The 20001-nt window shown below is 44.3% G+C and overlaps 1 protein-coding gene and 1 non-coding gene across 10 annotated transcripts in view; one reads left to right on the top strand and one right to left on the bottom strand.

Moving 5' to 3' along the window:
• DZIP1L (DAZ interacting zinc finger protein 1 like) overlaps positions 1-20001 on the bottom strand; it is a 56349-nt gene that overhangs the window by 36004 nt on the left and 344 nt on the right. For 2 of the 9 annotated variants that reach the window (XM_019962021.2, XM_019962018.2), the window contains exon 2: positions 16819-16895. The exons of 2 other annotated variants lie outside the window; for them this stretch is intronic. Coding sequence is in view for 3 of the 7 variants with exons in the window: in XM_070794318.1 (XP_070650419.1) it covers positions 18764-18871 (108 nt within the window). In the remaining 4 variants the exon portion in view is untranslated. 5 more of the 9 variants (XM_070794318.1, XM_070794321.1, XM_070794329.1 and 2 more) reach the window with 4 other exon arrangements.
• Positions 1691-1763, top strand: TRNAW-CCA (transfer RNA tryptophan (anticodon CCA)). The gene has a single exon. It is a non-coding gene; the product is annotated as a tRNA-Trp (tRNA).

Raw genomic sequence — 20001 nt, 5'->3', positions numbered from 1 at the left:
ACTCCTTATCCATCAAATTCATCCACTCATTGACTTAACCTCCCCCCGTTTAGAGCATGCCTACCTTGGCCAGGCCTGGTGCCAGGCACTGGGGCCACGGAGATGCATTAACCACACAGCTGCCCCCCATTCCTCACCCCAGCAGCTTAGCACACAGCTCCTTGCTGCCACAGGACCCAGTGCAAACCCTTAGCCTGGTCTTGAAGCTGCCCCTGGATGCCACTGATCCACCTTTCCCATTTCAGCTCCCATGCTTCCCTTTCTCAGATACTCCTCCTCAACACAAACTCCAGGAAAAAAAAAAAAAATCCAGCCACAAGCATACCAACCACGGCCATGAGGAGACTAGCACGTTTCTCTTAATAAGGTACATTATTTTTTTAAAAAAAGAAGGCAGGTGACATGACACTCACCATGCTCAGCTGCTGGCTGCAACCTTGTCACCAGAGCCTCAGAGACAATTGCCACAACAAGCTGTACCTTGGAGCAACAGAGGTTACCAGGCATGCTGTGGGCGAGGGTAACAGGACTCCTGCTTCCTGTCCTCCCACAGACCAGGAGCTCACCTGAGAACTTGCTGTTTAACTATTTAAGCTTTGGCCTCAGATGTCTGCCCACAGCCCCTCTCTAATAATAAGGCCAAGAAAGTTCCGTCAGCCACTCTCTCGGCTTGCCTCCCACCTCTTTGAATGCCTCTCCCTTGAATAGTTACTATCTTTTTGCCCTTCCTTTAAGGCAGAGTATGCCGTGCCCCCGTGACAGTCTGCTGTTCACCCCCCACCTGTCACTCCCAGCACATGCTCCCTGGGGATGAGCTCACACATACCCTTAGCTTCAGCTACCATAAGCTTCAGCCACTCCCAAATCTGTTTTTCACAGGCCTATCTCTTGATATCTTTAGATTGACCTTCCAATATTGATTATTCTGGCTTCCCTAATAGCTCAGTTGGTAAAGAATCCGCCTGCAATGCAGGAGACCCCGGTTCGTTTCCTGGGTTGGGAAGATCTGCTGGAGAAGGGACAGGCTACCCACTCTAGTATTCTTGGGCTTCCCTTGTGGCTCAGCTGGTAAAGAATCCACCTGCAATGTGGGAGACCTGGGTTCAATCTCTGGGTTGGGAAGATCCCTGGAGAAGGGAAAGGCTACCCACTCCAGTATTCTGGCCTGGAGAATTCCATGGACTTTAAAGTCCATGGGGTTGCAGAGAGCCGGACACAAATGTGTGACTTAAAAAAAAATTGATTATACTGAAATAGCAACGGAAAAGGCAATGGCAACCCACTCCAGTACCCCTGCCTGGAAAATCCCACGGATGGAGGAGCCTGGTAGGCTACGGTCCATGGAGTCACTAAGTTGGACACGACTGAGTGTCTTCACTTTCACTTTTCACTTTCATGCATTGGAGAAGGAAATGGCAACCCACTCCAGTGTTCTTGCCTGGAGAATCCCAGGGATGGGGGAGCCTGGTGGGCTCCCGTCTATGGGGTTGCACAGAGTCGGACATGACTGAAGTGACTTAGCAGCAGCAGTAGCAGCAGCAGAAATAGAAAATCTAAATTCCATCAGGACCAGGAAGGTAATGTTAGTTAAACGTAGGAAACATGCCAGGCATAAGAAAAACCATAAGTTTGATGATAAGTGGCAACTAATTCCCTAACTTAGTGTCCAAGATGTAACTGGGCAGGGACTTCCCTGGTAGTCCAGGGGCTAAGACTCCATGCTCCCAATGCAGGGGGCCCAGGTTCGAACCCTGGCCAGGGAAGTAGATTCCACACGCCGCAACAAAGTTTGAAGATCCTATGTGCTACCACTAAAACTAGGTGTAGCCAAATAAATATTTTAAAAGATACAACTGGGCTGTGGTTCTCAAGTGTGGTTGCTGGCCGGCAGCATCAGCATCAACCGGAAACTCATTAGAAATGCAGATCTTCAGACTAACTGACTGAGAACCACTGCAGGGAGTGTTGGCATAGGCAGCATCAGGGACTGGCAAAATAGGGAGTGCATGCCCTGTTTACAAGGGGCAGCCACCACTGAGCTTCAGCCATACGGGAAGGGATGTTCTGTGTTCCTTGTGGGCTAATTCCAAATTCATTAAGAAGATATTCAAGTAGGTATGGGCAATACGGTGAAGTAGGAAGACCCCAGCTCACCTCCTCCCACAGACACACCAAAATTACAACTATTTACAGGAATAATTATTTACAGGAATGACCTGAACACTAGCAGAAAAGATTTTCCACAACTAAAGATATAAAGAAGAAACCATAAGCTAGGTAAAGGGATTGGGGGGAGTGGGTGAGTGAACCACAAACAAAAGGATAATGACAATTGTGGAGGTTCTCCCCAAGGAAGAAGGGGTCTGAGCCCCACCTCATGGCTCCCAGCCCAGGGGTCATGCACCATGAAGATGAGTTCCCAGAACATCTGACTCTGAAGGCCAGCAGGGCTTGCATGCTTGCACATGGGAGCGCTGCCACTAGCCCTGAGCCCCACAGCCAGCTGTTCCAGGACTCACCCCTGCTCACCAGGGGGCTGGCAGCCACCATGGGAGGCAGGGCCACCCACGCCTACCAGCACACTCACAGCAGCTAGCCCAGCCACAAAGAAAGGCCCACTCAGCCCACATAGCTGGCACCCCTAGAGCAAATAGCTCTGGTGACCAGGGGGAGTTCGGTGCTAGGCTCCATGGACATGTCCTATGTAATGCCACTTCTCCAAGATCTGGAAACAAAACCTGACCTACCTAATACAAGAAATAAACAGAGAATTAGACAAATGAGGAAGACTCATTTCAAAACTCATTTGAAATGAGTTTCAAATGAAGGAACAAGATCAAACCCCAAAAGAATCAAGTGGAGATACGCAATCTACCCAATGAAGAATTTAAGATCATGATCATAAAGATGCTCCACAAACTCAGGAAAAGAATGCATGAACACATTGAGAAGTTTAACAAAGAGCTATAAAATATAAAGGAGAACCAAACAGATCTGAAGAATTCAACAACTGAAATAAAATATATACTAGAACAGGGGTCCCCAACTCCCCGGATTGTGGACCAGTACTGATCCATAGTCCGTTAGGAACCAGACTGCACAGCAGGAGGTGAGTGGCAGGCGATCTAACGCAACTTCATCTACTGTTCCCCATCACTCACATTACTGCCTGAACCATTCCCCCGACCCAGTCAAGGAAAACTGTCTTCCATGAAACCAGTTCCTGGTGCTGTAAAGGTTGGGGACTGCCACACTAGAAGGAATCAACAGTAGGTTGGATGATACAGATGAATGGATTCGTGAACTACAAGACAGAATAGTGGAAATCACCCAAGGTGAAAGAAGAATGAATTTTTTAAAGTGAGTGCAGGGCTTCCCTGGTGGCTCAGTGGTAAAGAATCTGCCTGCCAGTACAAGAGATGTGGGTTCAATCCCTGGTCTGAGAAGATCCCACATGCCAAGGAACAACTAAGCCCATGTGCCACAAGTATCAAGCCTGTGCTCTAGAGACCAGGAAACACAACTACTGAAGTCGGCCTGCCCAAGAGCCAGTGCTCAGCAATGAATGAAGCCACTACAGTGAGAAGCCCACGCACCGCAACCAGAGAGCAGTGCCTGCTCACTGCAACGAGAGAAACGGCCATGCAGCAACAAAGACCCAGGGCAGCCAAAACATTATAAAAATTTTTTTAACTTTTAAGTGAGGGAAGTTTAAGAGATCTCTGGGACAAAATCAAATATACTAACATTCATATTATAAAGATCCCAGAAGAAGAGAGAGAAAAGGGAAGAGAATTTATTTGAAGAAATAAAAGTTGAAAACTTCCCTAGCCTGTGAAAGAAAGCAGACATCCAAGTCCTGGAAGCACAAAGAGTCCTAAACAAGACGAATCCAAAGAGTTCCATACCAAGACACATTAAACTTAAAAAAGAAAAACATTCAAGATAACAAGAGAATCTTGAAAGTGGCAAGAGGTAAGCAACTAGTTAGGTACAGGGAACTCACATAAAACTATGAGCTGACTTTTCAATAAAACTTTTCAGGCCAGAAGGGAGTGGCATGACATGAAAAGATGCTCAGAATCACTCATCATCAGGGAAATGCAAACTAAAACTACAGTGAGATATCACCTCACACCTGTCAGAATGGCCATCATCAAGAAGACAAGAAATAACAAGTGTTAACAAGTAGAGAAAAGTGAGCCCTCAAGCACTGCTGGTGGGATTGTAAACTAGTACAACTCTATGGAAAACAGCGGAGGAGGGTATTCAAAACATTAAAAATAGAACTACCATACAGTCCAGAAATTCCACTTCTGGGTATTTTTCTAAGGAAAACAAAAGCACTGATTCAAAAAGATACCTGCACTCCTGTGTGCACTAGAGCATTATTTACAGCAGTCAAGATATGGAAGCAACCTAAGTGTCCATCAACGTATGAATGGATAAAGGAGATAAATATATATATATGTATGTATGTATTACTCAGCCATAAAAAAGAATGAAATCTTGCCATTTACAACAATATCGATGGGCATAGAGGGTATTATGCTAAGTGAAATAAGTCAGACACAGAAAGACAAATACCGTATGATCTCACTTAGTATGGAATCTAAAAAACAAAACAAGTGAACAAACACAAAACAGAAACAGACTTATAGATACACAGAAAAAACTGGTGCTTGCCAGAGGGGAGTGGGGCGGAGGAATGAGTACAGCAGGTGAGGGAGATTAAGAGGTACAAACTTTCAGTTACAAAATAAATAAGCACTAAGATGTCATGTAGAGCATTGAGAACACAGTCAATAAAATTATAATACCTTTGTGTGGTGACAGATGGTAACTAGACTTATAGTGGTAATCATTCAGTAAAGTATAAAAATATTGAATCACTATGTTGTACCCCTAAAACCAATATAATACTGTAAGTCAAATATACGTCAATAAAAATTTAGATATTCAAACACTTCTATAAACTGTTTCCCAACTACCTTTCTAACTGCATTTCCCACCTACCATTTACTTGCTGTCCAAACTTTCATATCTCTGGGTTATTTATCAATAGGCACGGTTTTTAAGTGCTTTATAAGGAATAACTCGAGACTTCCAGTTCAAGATGGTAGAGTAGAAGGAAGTGTGCTCTTCTCCTCCTCCAAGAGCACCAAAATTGCAACTAGTTGTTGAACAATTATCCACAGGAGTGGAGCAGAGCAGGACCATATATGGTCCTTCCCCACCCTGCACCATGTCCTCTGCCTGCCTTTTGCCTGCGGAAAACTTTAGTCAAAAAATAAGTTTAATCAGAGAAGTGAGAAATGCTGAAACAAAGGAAAACCGTCTAAGGAAACTAAGTAATAATAATGTAGTCATTAAGCAGAGTCAAGGACCTTTAGTTCTTTCTCAAGGGCTAAAGATAATATTCTGAGCCATATCCTGTGAGCTGTCTTATAGATATACCAAAACACCAGGTGGAGAAGTTAACTACTTGATGACCACAGACTACCCAGGACATGAGCTGCCACAATTCAGGGAACTGATGCAAAGAAATGGGAACAAGTGCACCCAGGAACTGAAGATTAACTATACCTAAAACAATCAAGATGATGCTAGTCAGACAACTGATGACCATTTGGAAGATGACTATTAGAAATGACTGTACTGGTTCTGCATCTTTCCCAGACACACACTTTGTCCATAAAAGCTCTCACCCTCTGCTTGGGGGAGGGGGCCACCCACCCCAGTTGCCAGCATCTGAAATAAACCAAACTTTCCTTTCCACCGACCTGGCCTATTTACTGACTTTTGAATGGCAAGCAGCCAGGTCCCTAACGCACACCTTTCGGTAACAGAAGGACACTGGAACCCACCAAAAAAAGAAACTCCATGTCCAAAGACAAAGAAGAAGCCACAGGAATGACACAGAAATTGCTAGGCAGTCAGTGAAGGACTCTGAGACCTTGGTTTTGTTTTCAATAAACATCTCACTCCATTAGCCTGAAGCTATACCTGTTGTCACAAATTCCTGGAATGTGTCCTTGGTCTGATAAAACTATCAGCAGTGGGATCCAGGGAAGAGCAGTAATTAACTTCCCATCCATTTGCCTGAGAAAAAAACAACCCGAGATCGTTAATCTTAAGGCCATTCAGATCAGTTTGGTCTCGGTCGTTTCCAACTCTTTGCGACCCTATGAACTGCAGCGCGCCAGGGAAGCCTGTCCATCACCAATTCCCAGAGTTTACTCAAACTCACATCCATTGAGTCGGTGATGCCATGCAACCGTCTCATCCTCCATCGTCCCCTTCTCCTCCCCCCTTCAATCTTTCCCACCATCAGGGTCTTTTCAAATGAGACAGTTCTTTGCATCAGGTAGCCAAAGTACTGGAGTTTCAGCGTCAGCATCAGTCCTTCTAATGAATATTCAGGACTCATTTCCTTTACGACTGACTGGTTGGATCTCCTTGGAGTCCAAGGGACTCTCAAGAGTCTTCTCCAACACCACATTTCAAAAGCATCAATTCTTCAGCACTCAACTTTCTTTCTAGTCCAACTCTCACATCCACACAAGACTACTGAAAAACCCATAGCCTTGACTAGACAGACCTTTGTTGGCAAAGTAATGTCTCTGCTTTTTAATGTGCTGTCTAGGTTGGTGATAACTTTTCTTCCAAGGAGCAAGAGTCTTTTAATCTCATGACTGCAGTCACCATCTGCAGTGATTTTGGAGCCCAAGAAAACAAAGTCTGTCATTGTTTCCACTGTTTCCCCATCTATTTGCCATGAAGTCATGGGACCAGATGCCATGATCTTCATGTTTGAATGCTGAGTTTTAAGCCAAGTTTTTCACTCTCATCTTCACTTTCATCAAGAGGCTCTTTAGTTCTTCACTTTCTACCATAAGAGTGGTGTCATCTGCATATCTGAGGTTATTGATATTTCTCCCAGCAATCTGGGTTCCAGCTTGTGCTTCACTCAGCCCACCATTTCTCATGATGTACTCTGCATTTAGTTAAATAAGCAGGGTGACAATATACAGCCTTGACGTACTTCTTTCCCTATTTGGAACCAGTCTGTTGTTCCATGTCCCATTCTAACTATTACTTCCTGACCCACATACAGATTTCTCAAGAGGCAGGTCAGGTAGTCTGGTATTCCCATCTCTTTAAGAATTTTCCACAGTTTGTTGTGATCCACACAGTCAAAGGCAATAAAGCAGAAGTAGATGTTTTTCTGAAACTCTCTTACCTTTTCGATGATGTTGGCAATACATCTAGTCTATTTTAAAATGGCCAGGGGGCATGAAAAAGGATGGTGATTTAATCCAAGGATCAAGAAAAGTCATAAAGATGTTAAATTAAACATTGTGACCTTTAAACTGATTGGTTAAAAATGATATATTTTAAGGACAGGAGCCAACAAAAAATGTACAAATTAATACTGGTAAGGATATAAAACTGCTGTAATATCCACCCTTTGGGAGACTCTTTACCCCCTCTCAGTGCCTATGCTGAGAGCTTTGTACTTTCCTTCTCTTTAATAAATCCTATTCACTTGCTACTGTGTTTGCATGTTTGTGAAGTTCATGTTCCACAAACAAGAGCTCGGATTCCCAATTCAGTGAGATGGTAGAAGGGACACAATCATGATAACAACAACTCTCACAGCTGCTGGATGGGTGACCTACAGCCTGGACCGTGATACCAAAGAAGTTCTCACACTACTGTGAAGGTTCTGAACCCCACATCAGGTTTCCCAGCCTAGGGATCTGACAAAGGACTGGGAATCCCCAGGGAATCTGGCCTTGAGGGCCAGAGAGATTTGACTGTAGACCTTCCAGAGGACTGAGGGAAACAGAGACTCTAGTCTTGGAAGGCATAAACAAAATTTTGCATGCACCAAAACCCAGAGGAGAGGAGCAGTGATCCCACAGGAGACGGAACCAAAACTACCTGCTAGTATTGGAGGGCCTCCTGCAGGCATGGGTCGGCAGGGGCTCACCACAGGGATGGGGCACTGGAAGGTCCCCCTTGGCCTAAGTCCTCTTGGTCACTCACTCAGTCATGTCCGACTCTGTGATCTCACCAGGCTTCCCTGTCCATCACCAGCTCCCAGAGCTTACTCAAACTCATGTCCATCAAGACGGTGATGCCATGCAACCATCTCATCCTCTGTTGTCCCCTTTTCTTCCCACCTTCAATCTTTCCCACCATCAGGGTCTTTTCAAATGAGTCAGTTCTTTGCATCAGGTGGCCAAAGTATTGGAGTTTCAGCTTCAGCATCAGTCCTTACAGTGAATATTCAGGACTCATTTCCTTTACAATTGACTGGTTGGATCTCCTGGGAGTCTAACACCACAGTTCAAAAGCATCAATTTTTCAGCGTTCAGCTTTCTTTATAGTGCAACTCTCACATCCATATATGACTACTGGAAAAACCATAGCTTTGACTAGACAGACCTTTGTTGGCAAAGTAATGTCTCTGTTTTTTAATATGCTGTTGAGGTTGGTCATAGCTTTTCTTCCAAGGAGCAAGTGTCTTTTAATTTCATGGCCGCAGTTACCATCTGCAGCGATTTTGGAGCCCAAAAAAATAAAGTCTCTCAAACTGTTTCCATTGTTTCCCCATCTATTTGCCATGAAGTGATGGGACCAGATGCCATGATCTTAGTTTTCTGAATGCTGAGTTTTAAGCCAGCTTTTTCACCCTCCTCTTTCACTTTCATCAAGAGGTTCTTTAGTTCTTCTTCACTTTCTGCCATAAGAGTGGTGTCATCTGCATATCTGAGGTTATTGATATTTCTCCAAGCATTCTTGATTCCAGTTTGTGCTACACCCAGCCCACCATTTTGCATGATGTACTCTGCATATAAGTTAAATAAGCAGGGTAACAATATACAGCCTTGACGTACTCCTTTCCCTATTTGGAACCAGTGTTTTATGTTCAGTTCTACTGCTGCTTCTCGCCCTGAATACAGAATTCTCAGGAGGCACATCAGGTGGTCTAGTATTCCCATCTCTCTAAGAATTTTCCACACTTTGTTGTTATCCAGACAGTCAAAGGCTTTGGCATAGTCAATAAAAAAGCAGATGTTTTTCTGGAACTCTATTGCTTTTTCAATGATCCAATGGATGTTGGCAATTTGATCTCTGGTTCCTCTGCCTTTTCTAAATCCAGCTTGAACTCCAGGAAGTTTACGGTTCATGTACTGTTGAAGAATTTTGAGCATTACTTTGCTACCTTGTGAGATGAGTGCAATTGTGTGGTAGTCTGAACATTCTTTGGCATTGCCTTTCTTTGTGATTGAAATGAAAATTGACCTTTTCCAGTCCTGTGGCCACTGCTGAGTTTTCCAAATTTGCTGGCATATTGAGTGCAGCACTTTCACAGCATCATCTTTTAGGATTTGAAATAGCTCAACTGGAATTCCATCACTTCCACTAGTGATGCCTCCTAAGGCCCACCTGACTTTGCATTCCAGGATGTCTGGCTCAAGGTGAGTGATCACACCATTGTGGTTATCTGAGTCATGAAGATCTTTTTTGTATAGTTCTTCTTGCCACAGTGTATTCTTGCCACATCTTCTTAATATCTTCTGCTTCTGTTAGGTCCATACCATTTCTGTCCTTTATTGTGCCCATCGTTGCATGAAATATTCCCTTCAGTTCAGTTCAGTTCAGTTGCTCAGTCATGTCTGACTCTTTGCGACCCCATGAATTGCAGCATGCCAGGCCTCCCTGTCCATCACCAACTCCCGGAGTTCACTCAGACTCATGTCCATCGAGTCAGTGATGCCATCCAGCCATCTCATCCTCTGTCGTCCCCTTCACCTTCTGCCCCCAATCCCTCCCAGCATCAGAGTCTTTTCCAATGAGTTGACTCTTCGCATGAGGTGGCCAAAGTACTGGAGTTTCAGCTTCAGCATCAGTCCTTCCAAAGAAATCCCAGGGCTGATCTCCTTCAGAATGGACTGGTTGGATCTCCTTGCAGTCCAAGGGACTCTCAAGAGTCTTCTCCAACACCACAATTCAAAAGCATCAATTCTTCGGCCCTCAGCCTTCTTCACAGTCCAACTCTCACATCCATACATGACCACAGGAAAAACCATAGGCTTGACTAGACAGACCTTTGTTGGCAGAGTAATGTCTCTGCTTTTGAATATGCTATCTAGGTTGGTCAAACTTTCCTTCCAAGGAGTAAGCGTCTTTTAATTTCATGGCTGCAGTCACCATCTGCAGTGATTTTGGAGCCCCAAAAAATAAAGTCTGACACTGTTTACACTGTTTCCCCATCTATTTCCCATGAAGTGATGGGACCAGATGCCATGATCTTCGTTTTCTGAATGTTGAGCTTTAAGCCAACTTTTTCACTCTCCTCTTTCACTTTCATCAAGAGGCTTTTGAGTTCCTCTTCACTTTCTGCCATAAGGGTGGTGTCATCTGCATATCTGAGGTTATTGATATTTCTCCCGGCAATCTTGATTCCAACTTGTGTTTCTTCCAGTCCAGCGTTTCTCATGATGTACTCTGCATAGAAGTTAAATAAGCAGGGTGACAATATACAGCCTTGACGTATTTCTTTTCCTATTTGGAAACAGTCTTTGTTCCATGTCCAGTTCTAACTGTTGCTTCCTGACCTGCATACAGATTTCTCAAGAGGCAGGTCAGGTGGTCTGGTATTCCCATCTCTTTCAGAATTTCCCACAGTTTATTGTGATCCACACAGTCAAAGGCTTTGGCATAGTCAATCAAGCAGAAATAGATGTTTTTCTGGAACTCTCTTGCTTTTTCCATGATCCAGCAGAGGTTGGCAGCTTGATCTCTGGTTCCTCTGTCTTTTCTAAAACCATCTTGAACATCTGGAAGTTCACAGTTCATGTATTGCTGAAGCCTGGCTTGGAGAATTTTGAGCATTACTTTACTAGCATGTGAGATGAGTGCAACTGTGCAGGAGTTTGAACATTCTTTGGCATTGCCTTTCTTTGGGGTTGGAATGAAAACTGACCTTTCCCAGTCCTGTGGCCACTGCTGAGTTTTCCAAATTTGCTGGCATATTGAGTGCAGCACTTTCACAGCATCATCTTTCAAGATTTGAAATAGCTCAACTGGAATTCCATCACCTCCACTAGCTTTGTTCATAGTGATGTTTTCTAAGGCCCACTTGACTTCACATTCCAGGATGTCTGGCTCTAGGTCAGTGATCACACTATCGTGATTATCTGGGTCGTGAAGATATTTTTTGTATAGTTCTGTGTATTCTTGCCACCTCATCTTAATATCTTCTGCTTCTGTTAGGTCCATACCATTTCTGTCTTTTATCAAGCCCATCTTTGCATGAAATGTTCCCTTGGTATCTCTCATTTTCTTGAAGAGATCTCTAGTCTTTCCCATTCTGCTGTTTTCCTCTATTTCTTTGCATTGATCGCTGAGGAAGGCTTTCTTATCTCTTCTTGCTATTCTTTGGAATTCTGCATTTAGATGCTTATATCTTTCCTTTTCTCCTTTGCTTTTCACTTCTCTTCTTTTCACAGCTATTTGTAAGGCCTCCCCAGATAGCCATTTTGCTCTTTTGCATTTCTTTTCCATGGGGATGGTCTTGATCCCTGTCTCCTGTACAATGTCATGAACCTCATTCCATAGTTCATCAGACACTCTATCTATCAGATCTAGGCCCTTAAATCTATTTCTCACTTCCACTGTATAATCATAAGGGATTTGATTTAGGTCATACCTGAATGGTCTAGTGGTTTTCTCTACTTTCTTCCATTTGAGTCTGAATTTGATAATAATGTCAGAGCTTCTCTATCTTTGGCTGCAAAGAATATAATCAATCTGATTTTGGTGTTGACCATCTGGTGATGTCCATGTGTAGAGTCTTCTCTTGTGTTGTTGGAACAAGGTGTTTGCTATAACCAGTGCATTTTCTTGGCAAAACTCTGTTAGTCTTTGCCCTGCTTCATTCTGTATTCCAAGGCCAAATTTGCCTGTTACTCCAGGTGTTTCTTGACTTCCTATTTTTGCATTCCAGTCCCCTATAATGAAAAGGACATCTTTTTTGGGTGTTAGTTCTTAAAGGTCTTGTAGGTCTTCATAGAACCGTTCAACTTCAGCTTCTTCAGCATTACTGGTTGGGGCATAGACTTGGATGCCTGTGATATTGAATGGTTTGCCTTGGAAACGAACAGTGATCATTCTGTCGTTTTTGAGATTGCATCCAAGTACTGCATTTCGGACTCTTTTGTTGACCATGATGGCTACTCCATTTCTTCTGAGGGATTCCTGCCCACAGTAGTAGATATAATGGTCATCTGAGTTAAATTCAGCCGTTCCAGTCCATTTTAGTTCGCTGATTCCTAGAATGTTGACATTCACTCTTGCCATCTCTTGTTTGACCTCTTCCAATTTGCCTTAATTCATGGGCCTGACATTCCAGGTTCCTATGCAATATTGCTCTTTACAGCATCGAACCTTGCTTCTATCACCAGTCACATCCACAGCTGGGTATTCTTTTTGCTTTGGCTCCATCCCTTCATTCTTTCTGGAGTTATTTCTCCACTGATCTCCAGTAGCATATTGGGCACCTACTGACCTGGGGAGTTCCTCTTTCAGTATCCTATCATTTTGCCTTTTCATATTATTCATGGGGTTCTCAAGGTAAGAATACTGGAGTGGTTTGCCATTCCCTTCTCCAGTGGACCGCATTCTGTCAGACCTCTCCACCATGACCCTCCCATCTTGGGTGGCCCCACACGGCATGGCTTAGTTTCATTGAGTTAGACAAGGCTGTGGTCCTAGTGTGATTAGATTGACTAGTTTTCTGTGAGTATGGTTTCAGTGCCTCTGCCCTCTGATGCCCTCCTGCGACACCTACCATCTTACTTGGGTTTCTCTTACCTTGGGCGTGGGGTATCTCTTCACGGCTGCTCCAGCAAAGCGCAGCCGCTGCTCCTTACCTTGGATGAGGGGTATCTCCTCACCGCCGCCCTTCCTGATCTTCAACATGGAATAGTTCCTCTAGGACCTCCTGCGCCTGTGCAGCCACCGCCCCTGGCCTGGGCGTGGGGTTGCTCCAATTTCTTGAAGAGATCTCTAATCTTTCCCATTCTACTGTTTTCCTTTATTTCTTTGCATTCATCACTGAGGAAGGCTTTCTTATCTCTCCTTGCTGTTCTTTGGAACTCTGCATTCAAATGGGTTTATCTTTCCTTTTCTCCTTTACCTTTCATTTCTCTTTTTTTCTCCAGCTATCTGTAAGGCCTCCTCGGACAACCATTTTGCCTTTGTGTATTTCTTTTTCTTGGGGATGGCCTTGATCACTGCCTCCTGTACAATGTCACAAACCTCTGTCCATAGTTCTTCAAGCACTCTATCAGATCTAATCCCTTAAATCTATTTGCCACTTCCACTGTATAATCATAAGGGATTCAATTTAGATCATACTTGAATGGTCTAGTGGTTTTCCCTAATTTCCTCTTGGAGGTCACCATTAACCTTACCATAGAGCCCTTAGACCCTAGGGCTGGGTCATCTCAGGCCAAACAACTACCAAGAAGGGAAACAATCCCACCCATCAGCAGATGGCAGATAGGCAGAGTCCAACAGGACTGAAGCGACTTAGCAGCAAGGATTATATAACAACAATGTATCCTGCTTGAGGACAGTTTCTCCTTCCTGAAAACCTTCCGGCTAATCCTGTTATCTTAAAATGTAAACTATGGGAGTGGGTCTAGTAAGATCTTTACAACCTTGAGACATTCTTTTGATTTATTGTAATAATTAATTAAAAAGTATATAACTCTCTTGCTAACACTAGTCAGGGGGCATTCTCCGATCCCTTTCTGATGTCTATGTCAGAAACTCTCTCTGTCCCTTTTCTTACTTTAATAAAACTCTGCTACACACACACACACAAAATGTAAATGGATTAAATGTACCAGCCAAAAGACACAGAATTACCAGGTAGATAAAAACATGTGCAAGTATGCACTTCCAATTACCACATCACTCTGCTTGACCCACCCCCACCCCCACCCACCCACCCCCACAAATAACTGTATGTAATTATTTTATAGTGTTAAGTTAATCATGTTCCCATTATGGCTTGCAATTATAATTGTCTTTTAATTTTTGTCTGGCTATTGATTGTGAAAACTGACAAACATCTCTTATGCTTGTAATTATGTAATTATTACTCACTAAATACCATTGTCCCCACTCCAGTACTTTTGCCTAGAAAAATCCCATGGACGGAGGAGCCTGGTAGGCTGCAGTCCATGGGGTCTCTAGAGTCGGACACAACTGAGCAACTTCACTTTCACTTTTCACTTTCATGCATTGGAGAAGGAAATGGCAACCCACTCCAGTGTTCTTGCCTGGAGAACCCTAGGGACGGGAAGCCTGGTGGGCTGCCGTCTATGGGGTCGCACAGAGTCGGACACAACTGAAGCGACTTAGCAGCAGCAGCAGCAGCAATACCATTGTATCATTATTGATCAACAGCAAAATTATAGAACTCTATCTCACCAAAACTAGGATCTAATAGAAAAGCTTGTAATCATTTATTAAAATCCAGATGCATATCAAAAATATCTTGAAATTTTTTGAAAAATGCTAATGCTCAGGTATTGCTTATTTTCTCCAGAGCTCCAGATATGTTTCTAATGAGCAATCATGTTTAAAAACAACTGTACTATATGATGATCTTTTACTTTTATCTAGTTTATTTCACTTTTTCTATTTCATATTCACTGTGCCAATTTCATTAAGTTTATGCTCTCCAATTTCTCCATCTCTTCTTTTTTTTTCTGATGTTCTTTCTCAAGCCTTTATCAAGTGTAGTAGAAAAACTTTTGTGTATATATATATATATATATATATATATATATGTGTGATTGAACAAGGAGCGCATGAATGAGGAGCCTTGAAGCCCCCTGCAAGGCTGAGTTCAAGTTTGATGCAGATGAATATGAAAACATGGCTCATCCCAGAGGTCAAATATATCCCTAATCATAACCCTCTGGACAAACAGCAGACCCCACACTCATGAGAGCCTTGGCACTGTCCCCTCCTTACTCATGCCCATCAATAAATCCTACTTTCCTATCAAAAAAAGAAAAAAAGAATTAGGACAAAGAGTAAGAATGGAATTGTACTTAGTTGCTCTTTGCAACCACATGCACTGTAGCCCACCAAGCTCTTCTGTCCGTGGGTTTTCTCCAGGCAAGAATACTGGAGTGGATTGCCATGCCCTCCTCCAGGGGATTTTCCCAATCCAGGGATTGAACCCAGTTCTCCAGCATTGCAAACGGAATCTTTACTGACTGAGCCACCAGGGAAGCCCAAGAATTGAGTTAGGGTGAGTTAATTTGGACTCCTTGGAGAGAAATGCCATTTGGACAGTAAAATGCTCGATTTGTTGACCATCTGTGTCCTCAGCTTAATCCCCCAGGCTGCTAATGAAAGCTTAGCATGCAGGAACCCTTATGGGTGGGTGCAGGCTCATCAGGGAGATGCCCCAGGGTACACATTGACTGTCAAGAGGTAACAGCTGTGTTCTAGTTGGCCTCCTAAGCAGCCCTTAAACCCTCATGTTTACACTCTGAGCACACTCTGTAAATACCCAAGGTGGCAGCCCCAATCCGTTATAGAAAATACTGAATTAGGGGGTCTGTGTTCATGAGTTTTTGCATTGTGTGGCATGCTCAGTCATATCCAACTCTTGGCAACCACATGGACTATAGTCCAGCATGTCCATGGAATTTTCCAGGCAAGAATACTGGAATGGGTTGCCATTTCTTACTCCAAGGGATCTTCCCAACCCAGGGATTGAACCCACCTATCCTGCATTGGCAGACGGATTCTTTACCACTGCACCACCTAGGAAACCCCTCGTGAGTTTTTACTGAACCACAAAAGTATCATCCTTGTTTGTCACTGAAACCCTAAGAGTCCAATTCTCAGAAGTCCCAGGGCTCTGACATAAAAATATGAGCAGAATTCCCTGGTGGTCAAGTGGTTAAGAATCTGCCTGCCAATGCAGGGGACACGGGTTTGATGCCTGGTCCAGGAAGATTCCCCATGCCACAGGGCAACTAAGCCCATGAGCCACATCTACTGAGCCGGAGCTCTAGACCTCAAGAGGTGCAACTACTGAAGGCCATGTACTCTCCGCAACAAGAGAAGCCACCACAATGAGAAGCCCGAGTGCCGCACTAAAGGAGACCCCCTGCTTGCTGCAACTAGAGAGAGCCCACGCACAGCAATGAAGACCTAGCACAGAAAAATTTATTTATGTATTTTAAAAGGTGAGCAGAACTGTGGAAATCTGAAGCTGATTAAGATGACAGCAGCTATTACTTATTAACTACCCATGTGCCAGGCACTGTGCCAGCATTTTATAGTTCTATTTCTAACCATCATACAGCCTTGTATGTGGCTATGATTTGCCTCATCTGATACATGTAGAAACTGAGGCTCAGAGAGACTAAGGGATCTGCCCCCAGTCCTTCAGTTACCAAGTTAGGAAACCAAGATCGAAATCAAGTTCTGAGTCCAAAGCTTCTGAATTTTGCCAAACTACCTCCCACTGGTGATGATGATAATACAAAAAATCCTTTCCCATTTTGTAAATTATAATACCTGAGATTTCTTGATCAAACTGCAAGGACTGAAAGAGTTTACAGTACATCATAACAGATCAGTGCTGGAGACCCTAATGTTTCCCTGTCTTCTTGTAGAATTTAGCCAAACACAACTCAGCTCCTCAGCTTGCATCCTGGTGCAGATGGGCGGAAGACAAAGCCAAGTGAGAGTGCTTCTGGTTACCTGGAGACCACGCGCCCCAGAGGCAGGAACACTGTGTTTTCTTCAAACTAAATTATCAGCAGACTGCTTTCCCACACCTGGGAACAGAAATGCAAAGCAAAAATGACTCCCCATCAGTAGGAAATCAGGAACTATTAACCATCTCTAGATGTTTCAATGGGGTCCCAGGAACTTCCCAATACTAGACCACTATCATTAACTAGTGGGATCCAAAAGAATGATATTTGTGCTAGCATTCCAAATCATTCATCATTGAAGGGACAGTTTCTACCTGGAGTAACCTCACAGCTGAAACAGCAAGCCATCTACCACCTATCTTTGCACACTCCCAATGATGGGATGCTCATTACCTCAAAAGGGAGCCACCTCTCAGTGAAACAACTCCTGGAAACTTTAAAATTCTTCTGAAACCTGCCGCCTATCAACTGTCAAAGATGGTTTCCACAAAAACGACCAGTTTATTTTTTCAAAATAAAATTCTGATTTTTTTTTTTTTAACATAAATTAACAACTAGTGTACACCACCACCACTGCAACCTTGCTGTCTGTTCTGCTTCTTCAAGGATGCTGCCAGCACTTCCCTGGTGGTCCAGTGATTAAGAGGCGAAAGTCAAAGTCACTCAGTCATGTCAGACTCTGTGACCCCATGGACTGTGGCCCTCCAGGCTCCTCTGTCCATGAAATTCTCCAAGCAGGAATACTGGAGTGGGTAGCCTTCTCCAGCGGATCTTCCCAACCCAAGGATCTTACCCAGATCTCCGGCATTGCAGGTGGATTCTTTACTGTCTGAGCCACCAGGGAAGCCCAAGAAAACTGGAGTGGGTAGCCTATTCCTTCTCCAGGGGATCTTCCCGACCCAGGAATCAAACCAGGGTCTCCTGCATTGTAGGCAGATTCTTTACCAGCTGAGCTACCAGGGAAGTCCAGTGATTAAGAATCTACCTGCCAACGCAGAAGACTTGGGTTTGATCCCTGGACCAGCAACTTAGTTGCCTCACGGCAACTAAGCCCACACACCGCAATGTGCCCTAGAGCCGGGGCTCTGCAACTAGAAAAAGGCTGCGAGCAGCAATGTAGACCCAGTGCAGACAAAAATAAAAATAAATAAGAAACAACCTCTCGACAATTTTTTTTTTTTTTTTTTAAAGAATGCTGTCAAGCCAAGATGAGCATTTGGAGGAGCCAAGCTTCCAAGGCAACTGCCAGGCAATCATTTACAAGCCTGCCCTGACTACCAGCTAACTTGGCAGTGCAGGCCCCGGGGAACTCAGGTGTGTCATTAGCACTAATTGTTCTGGCTGCCAAGGAAACCCTGGCAGAGTTTGCAAACAGGCTGTGCACACATGGTAGGCAAGGGAGCACTAGAGACCCCAATGGAGACAGGAGTGACCCAGGAGCACTTTTGGAGCACTACCATTACAGACCTTGTTCTGCCTTGCTCTCTGTTTCTGCTTTTTTCTAAAACAAGGAGACTTCCCTCCCCTTTTCAGTCTTTCTTGCCCATTATGTAGCAAGAGAGAGATCCACTCCACCAGGCACACAGCTCTCCCTTTATAGAACATCTCCAATTTTTAAGAGACGATTCCTTGTTTTGGTTAAAGCTTATTTTAAGTTTGCCACAAAAGAATTGTCTTTAAAATAAAAATGGGATGGGACTTCCATGGAGATCCAGTGGTTAAGAGACTGCACTTCCACTGCAGTAAACATGTGTTCGATCCCTCGTCAGGGAACTAAGAGCCCGCATGCTGCGCAGCTCTGTCAAAAAATAGAAATAAATAAATAAAGTAAAATATAAAATAAAAATGGGAGATAAGGATTTGATTGACATCTCTTCGAAGTATTTTAGACATGACTACATACTGATAAGATCTATCTTTCCAGGTGCAAAACCGTCAAAAACCAACACAACTTTTCACATCTAAAAGAACAACAGTTTAGAACATACTGGGCTTCCCTGGCGGCTCAGATGGTAAAGAATCTGCCTGCAATGTAGGAGACCCAGGTTCGATCCCTCAGTCAGGAAGATCCTCTGGAGAGGCGCGTGGCAATCCATTCCAGTATTCTTGCCTGGAGAATTCCATGAACAGAGGAACCTGGCGGGCTACAGTCCATGCGGTCAAAAAGAGTCGGACATGACTGAGCAACCTTTTTCTTCTTTCCTAGAACATACTGGTGTTTTTCTTCTCCATGGAGAAGCCATTGCTTCTCAGTAGAGTTTTTCCAACTTCAGATCCTGGGACACCAGATCCCCTTCAAATCCTCCCTAGAGGTAGGAGGTCCAGTGGCAGATGGCAAGCAAGCGGTTAGCCTGCTGATCAGGACTGGCCCTCCCTGCAAGGGGCCCACAAGGAGGGCCCATCAAATTACTTCCTTCCCTCTTTCTGTCAGTTTCAGCTGAGCAACCAAGAAGTTGGACCAAACTTCAGTTCCCTGGCAGAACCCAGTTATGCTGCACAAGTGAATTCAGGTTTCTGTTTCCACCTAAAGCAAATAGCTTCATGTGACCATCTTATCAAGTTGGATGGTATCCAAAAAGATTTCCACGTGAGGGAAACGTCTCCAGAGCATTGGTGCTGACAGAGACGACGGAATACCTCTTATCAGTCACTTGACTGCAGAACCGGCCTTCTCTAGGTGGGGTTGTCCTCACAGGCCAGTTCTCAGCCCCAGGAGGAGGTGTGAGAAACTGAGGCTAAGGAAAGAAAGACCACCCACCCAGTCTGCCTCTGTGGGAGGCCGGTCAGAGCACCGCCCACTCATCAGGCCTCTCTTCCAAGTCTGGTTAGAAACGTTACAAGAGACCCTGCAGGGGCAGGGCCTTAAGGAACAGACCTGGATAACTCCTTCCCAGGTCCCGGACCCCTCCTCTGACGGGCCTCCTGGACACTTGTCAGGTACTAAGCGAGTTCCCCTGGGCTTTTATCTGCAGCCACCCCAAACGAAAAACATGGTTGCTGCCTCCTCCTACACTCCAGCCTCGGGAAGCAAGGCGGAGGAACCAGAGATGCTAATCCGTCTGTTTTTACATCACCTCATTACTAGAAGATTCCCCTTTACCTACAGAACGCAAAGCAGCAACCCCACCCCCACGCCAATCATTTTACTTTTTCCCAAAAGTGAAAATCCGAGGCCGTCCTCCCAGGGAAGCCCAGTCCTGCGGGTTCAGTCATTCCTTCTACCCCG

This window comes from Bos indicus, chromosome 1 (genome assembly GCF_029378745.1).
Source record: "Bos indicus isolate NIAB-ARS_2022 breed Sahiwal x Tharparkar chromosome 1, NIAB-ARS_B.indTharparkar_mat_pri_1.0, whole genome shotgun sequence".
Classification (NCBI taxonomy): domain Eukaryota; kingdom Metazoa; phylum Chordata; class Mammalia; order Artiodactyla; family Bovidae; genus Bos; species Bos indicus.
This window is presented reverse-complemented; position numbering and strand designations above follow the sequence as displayed.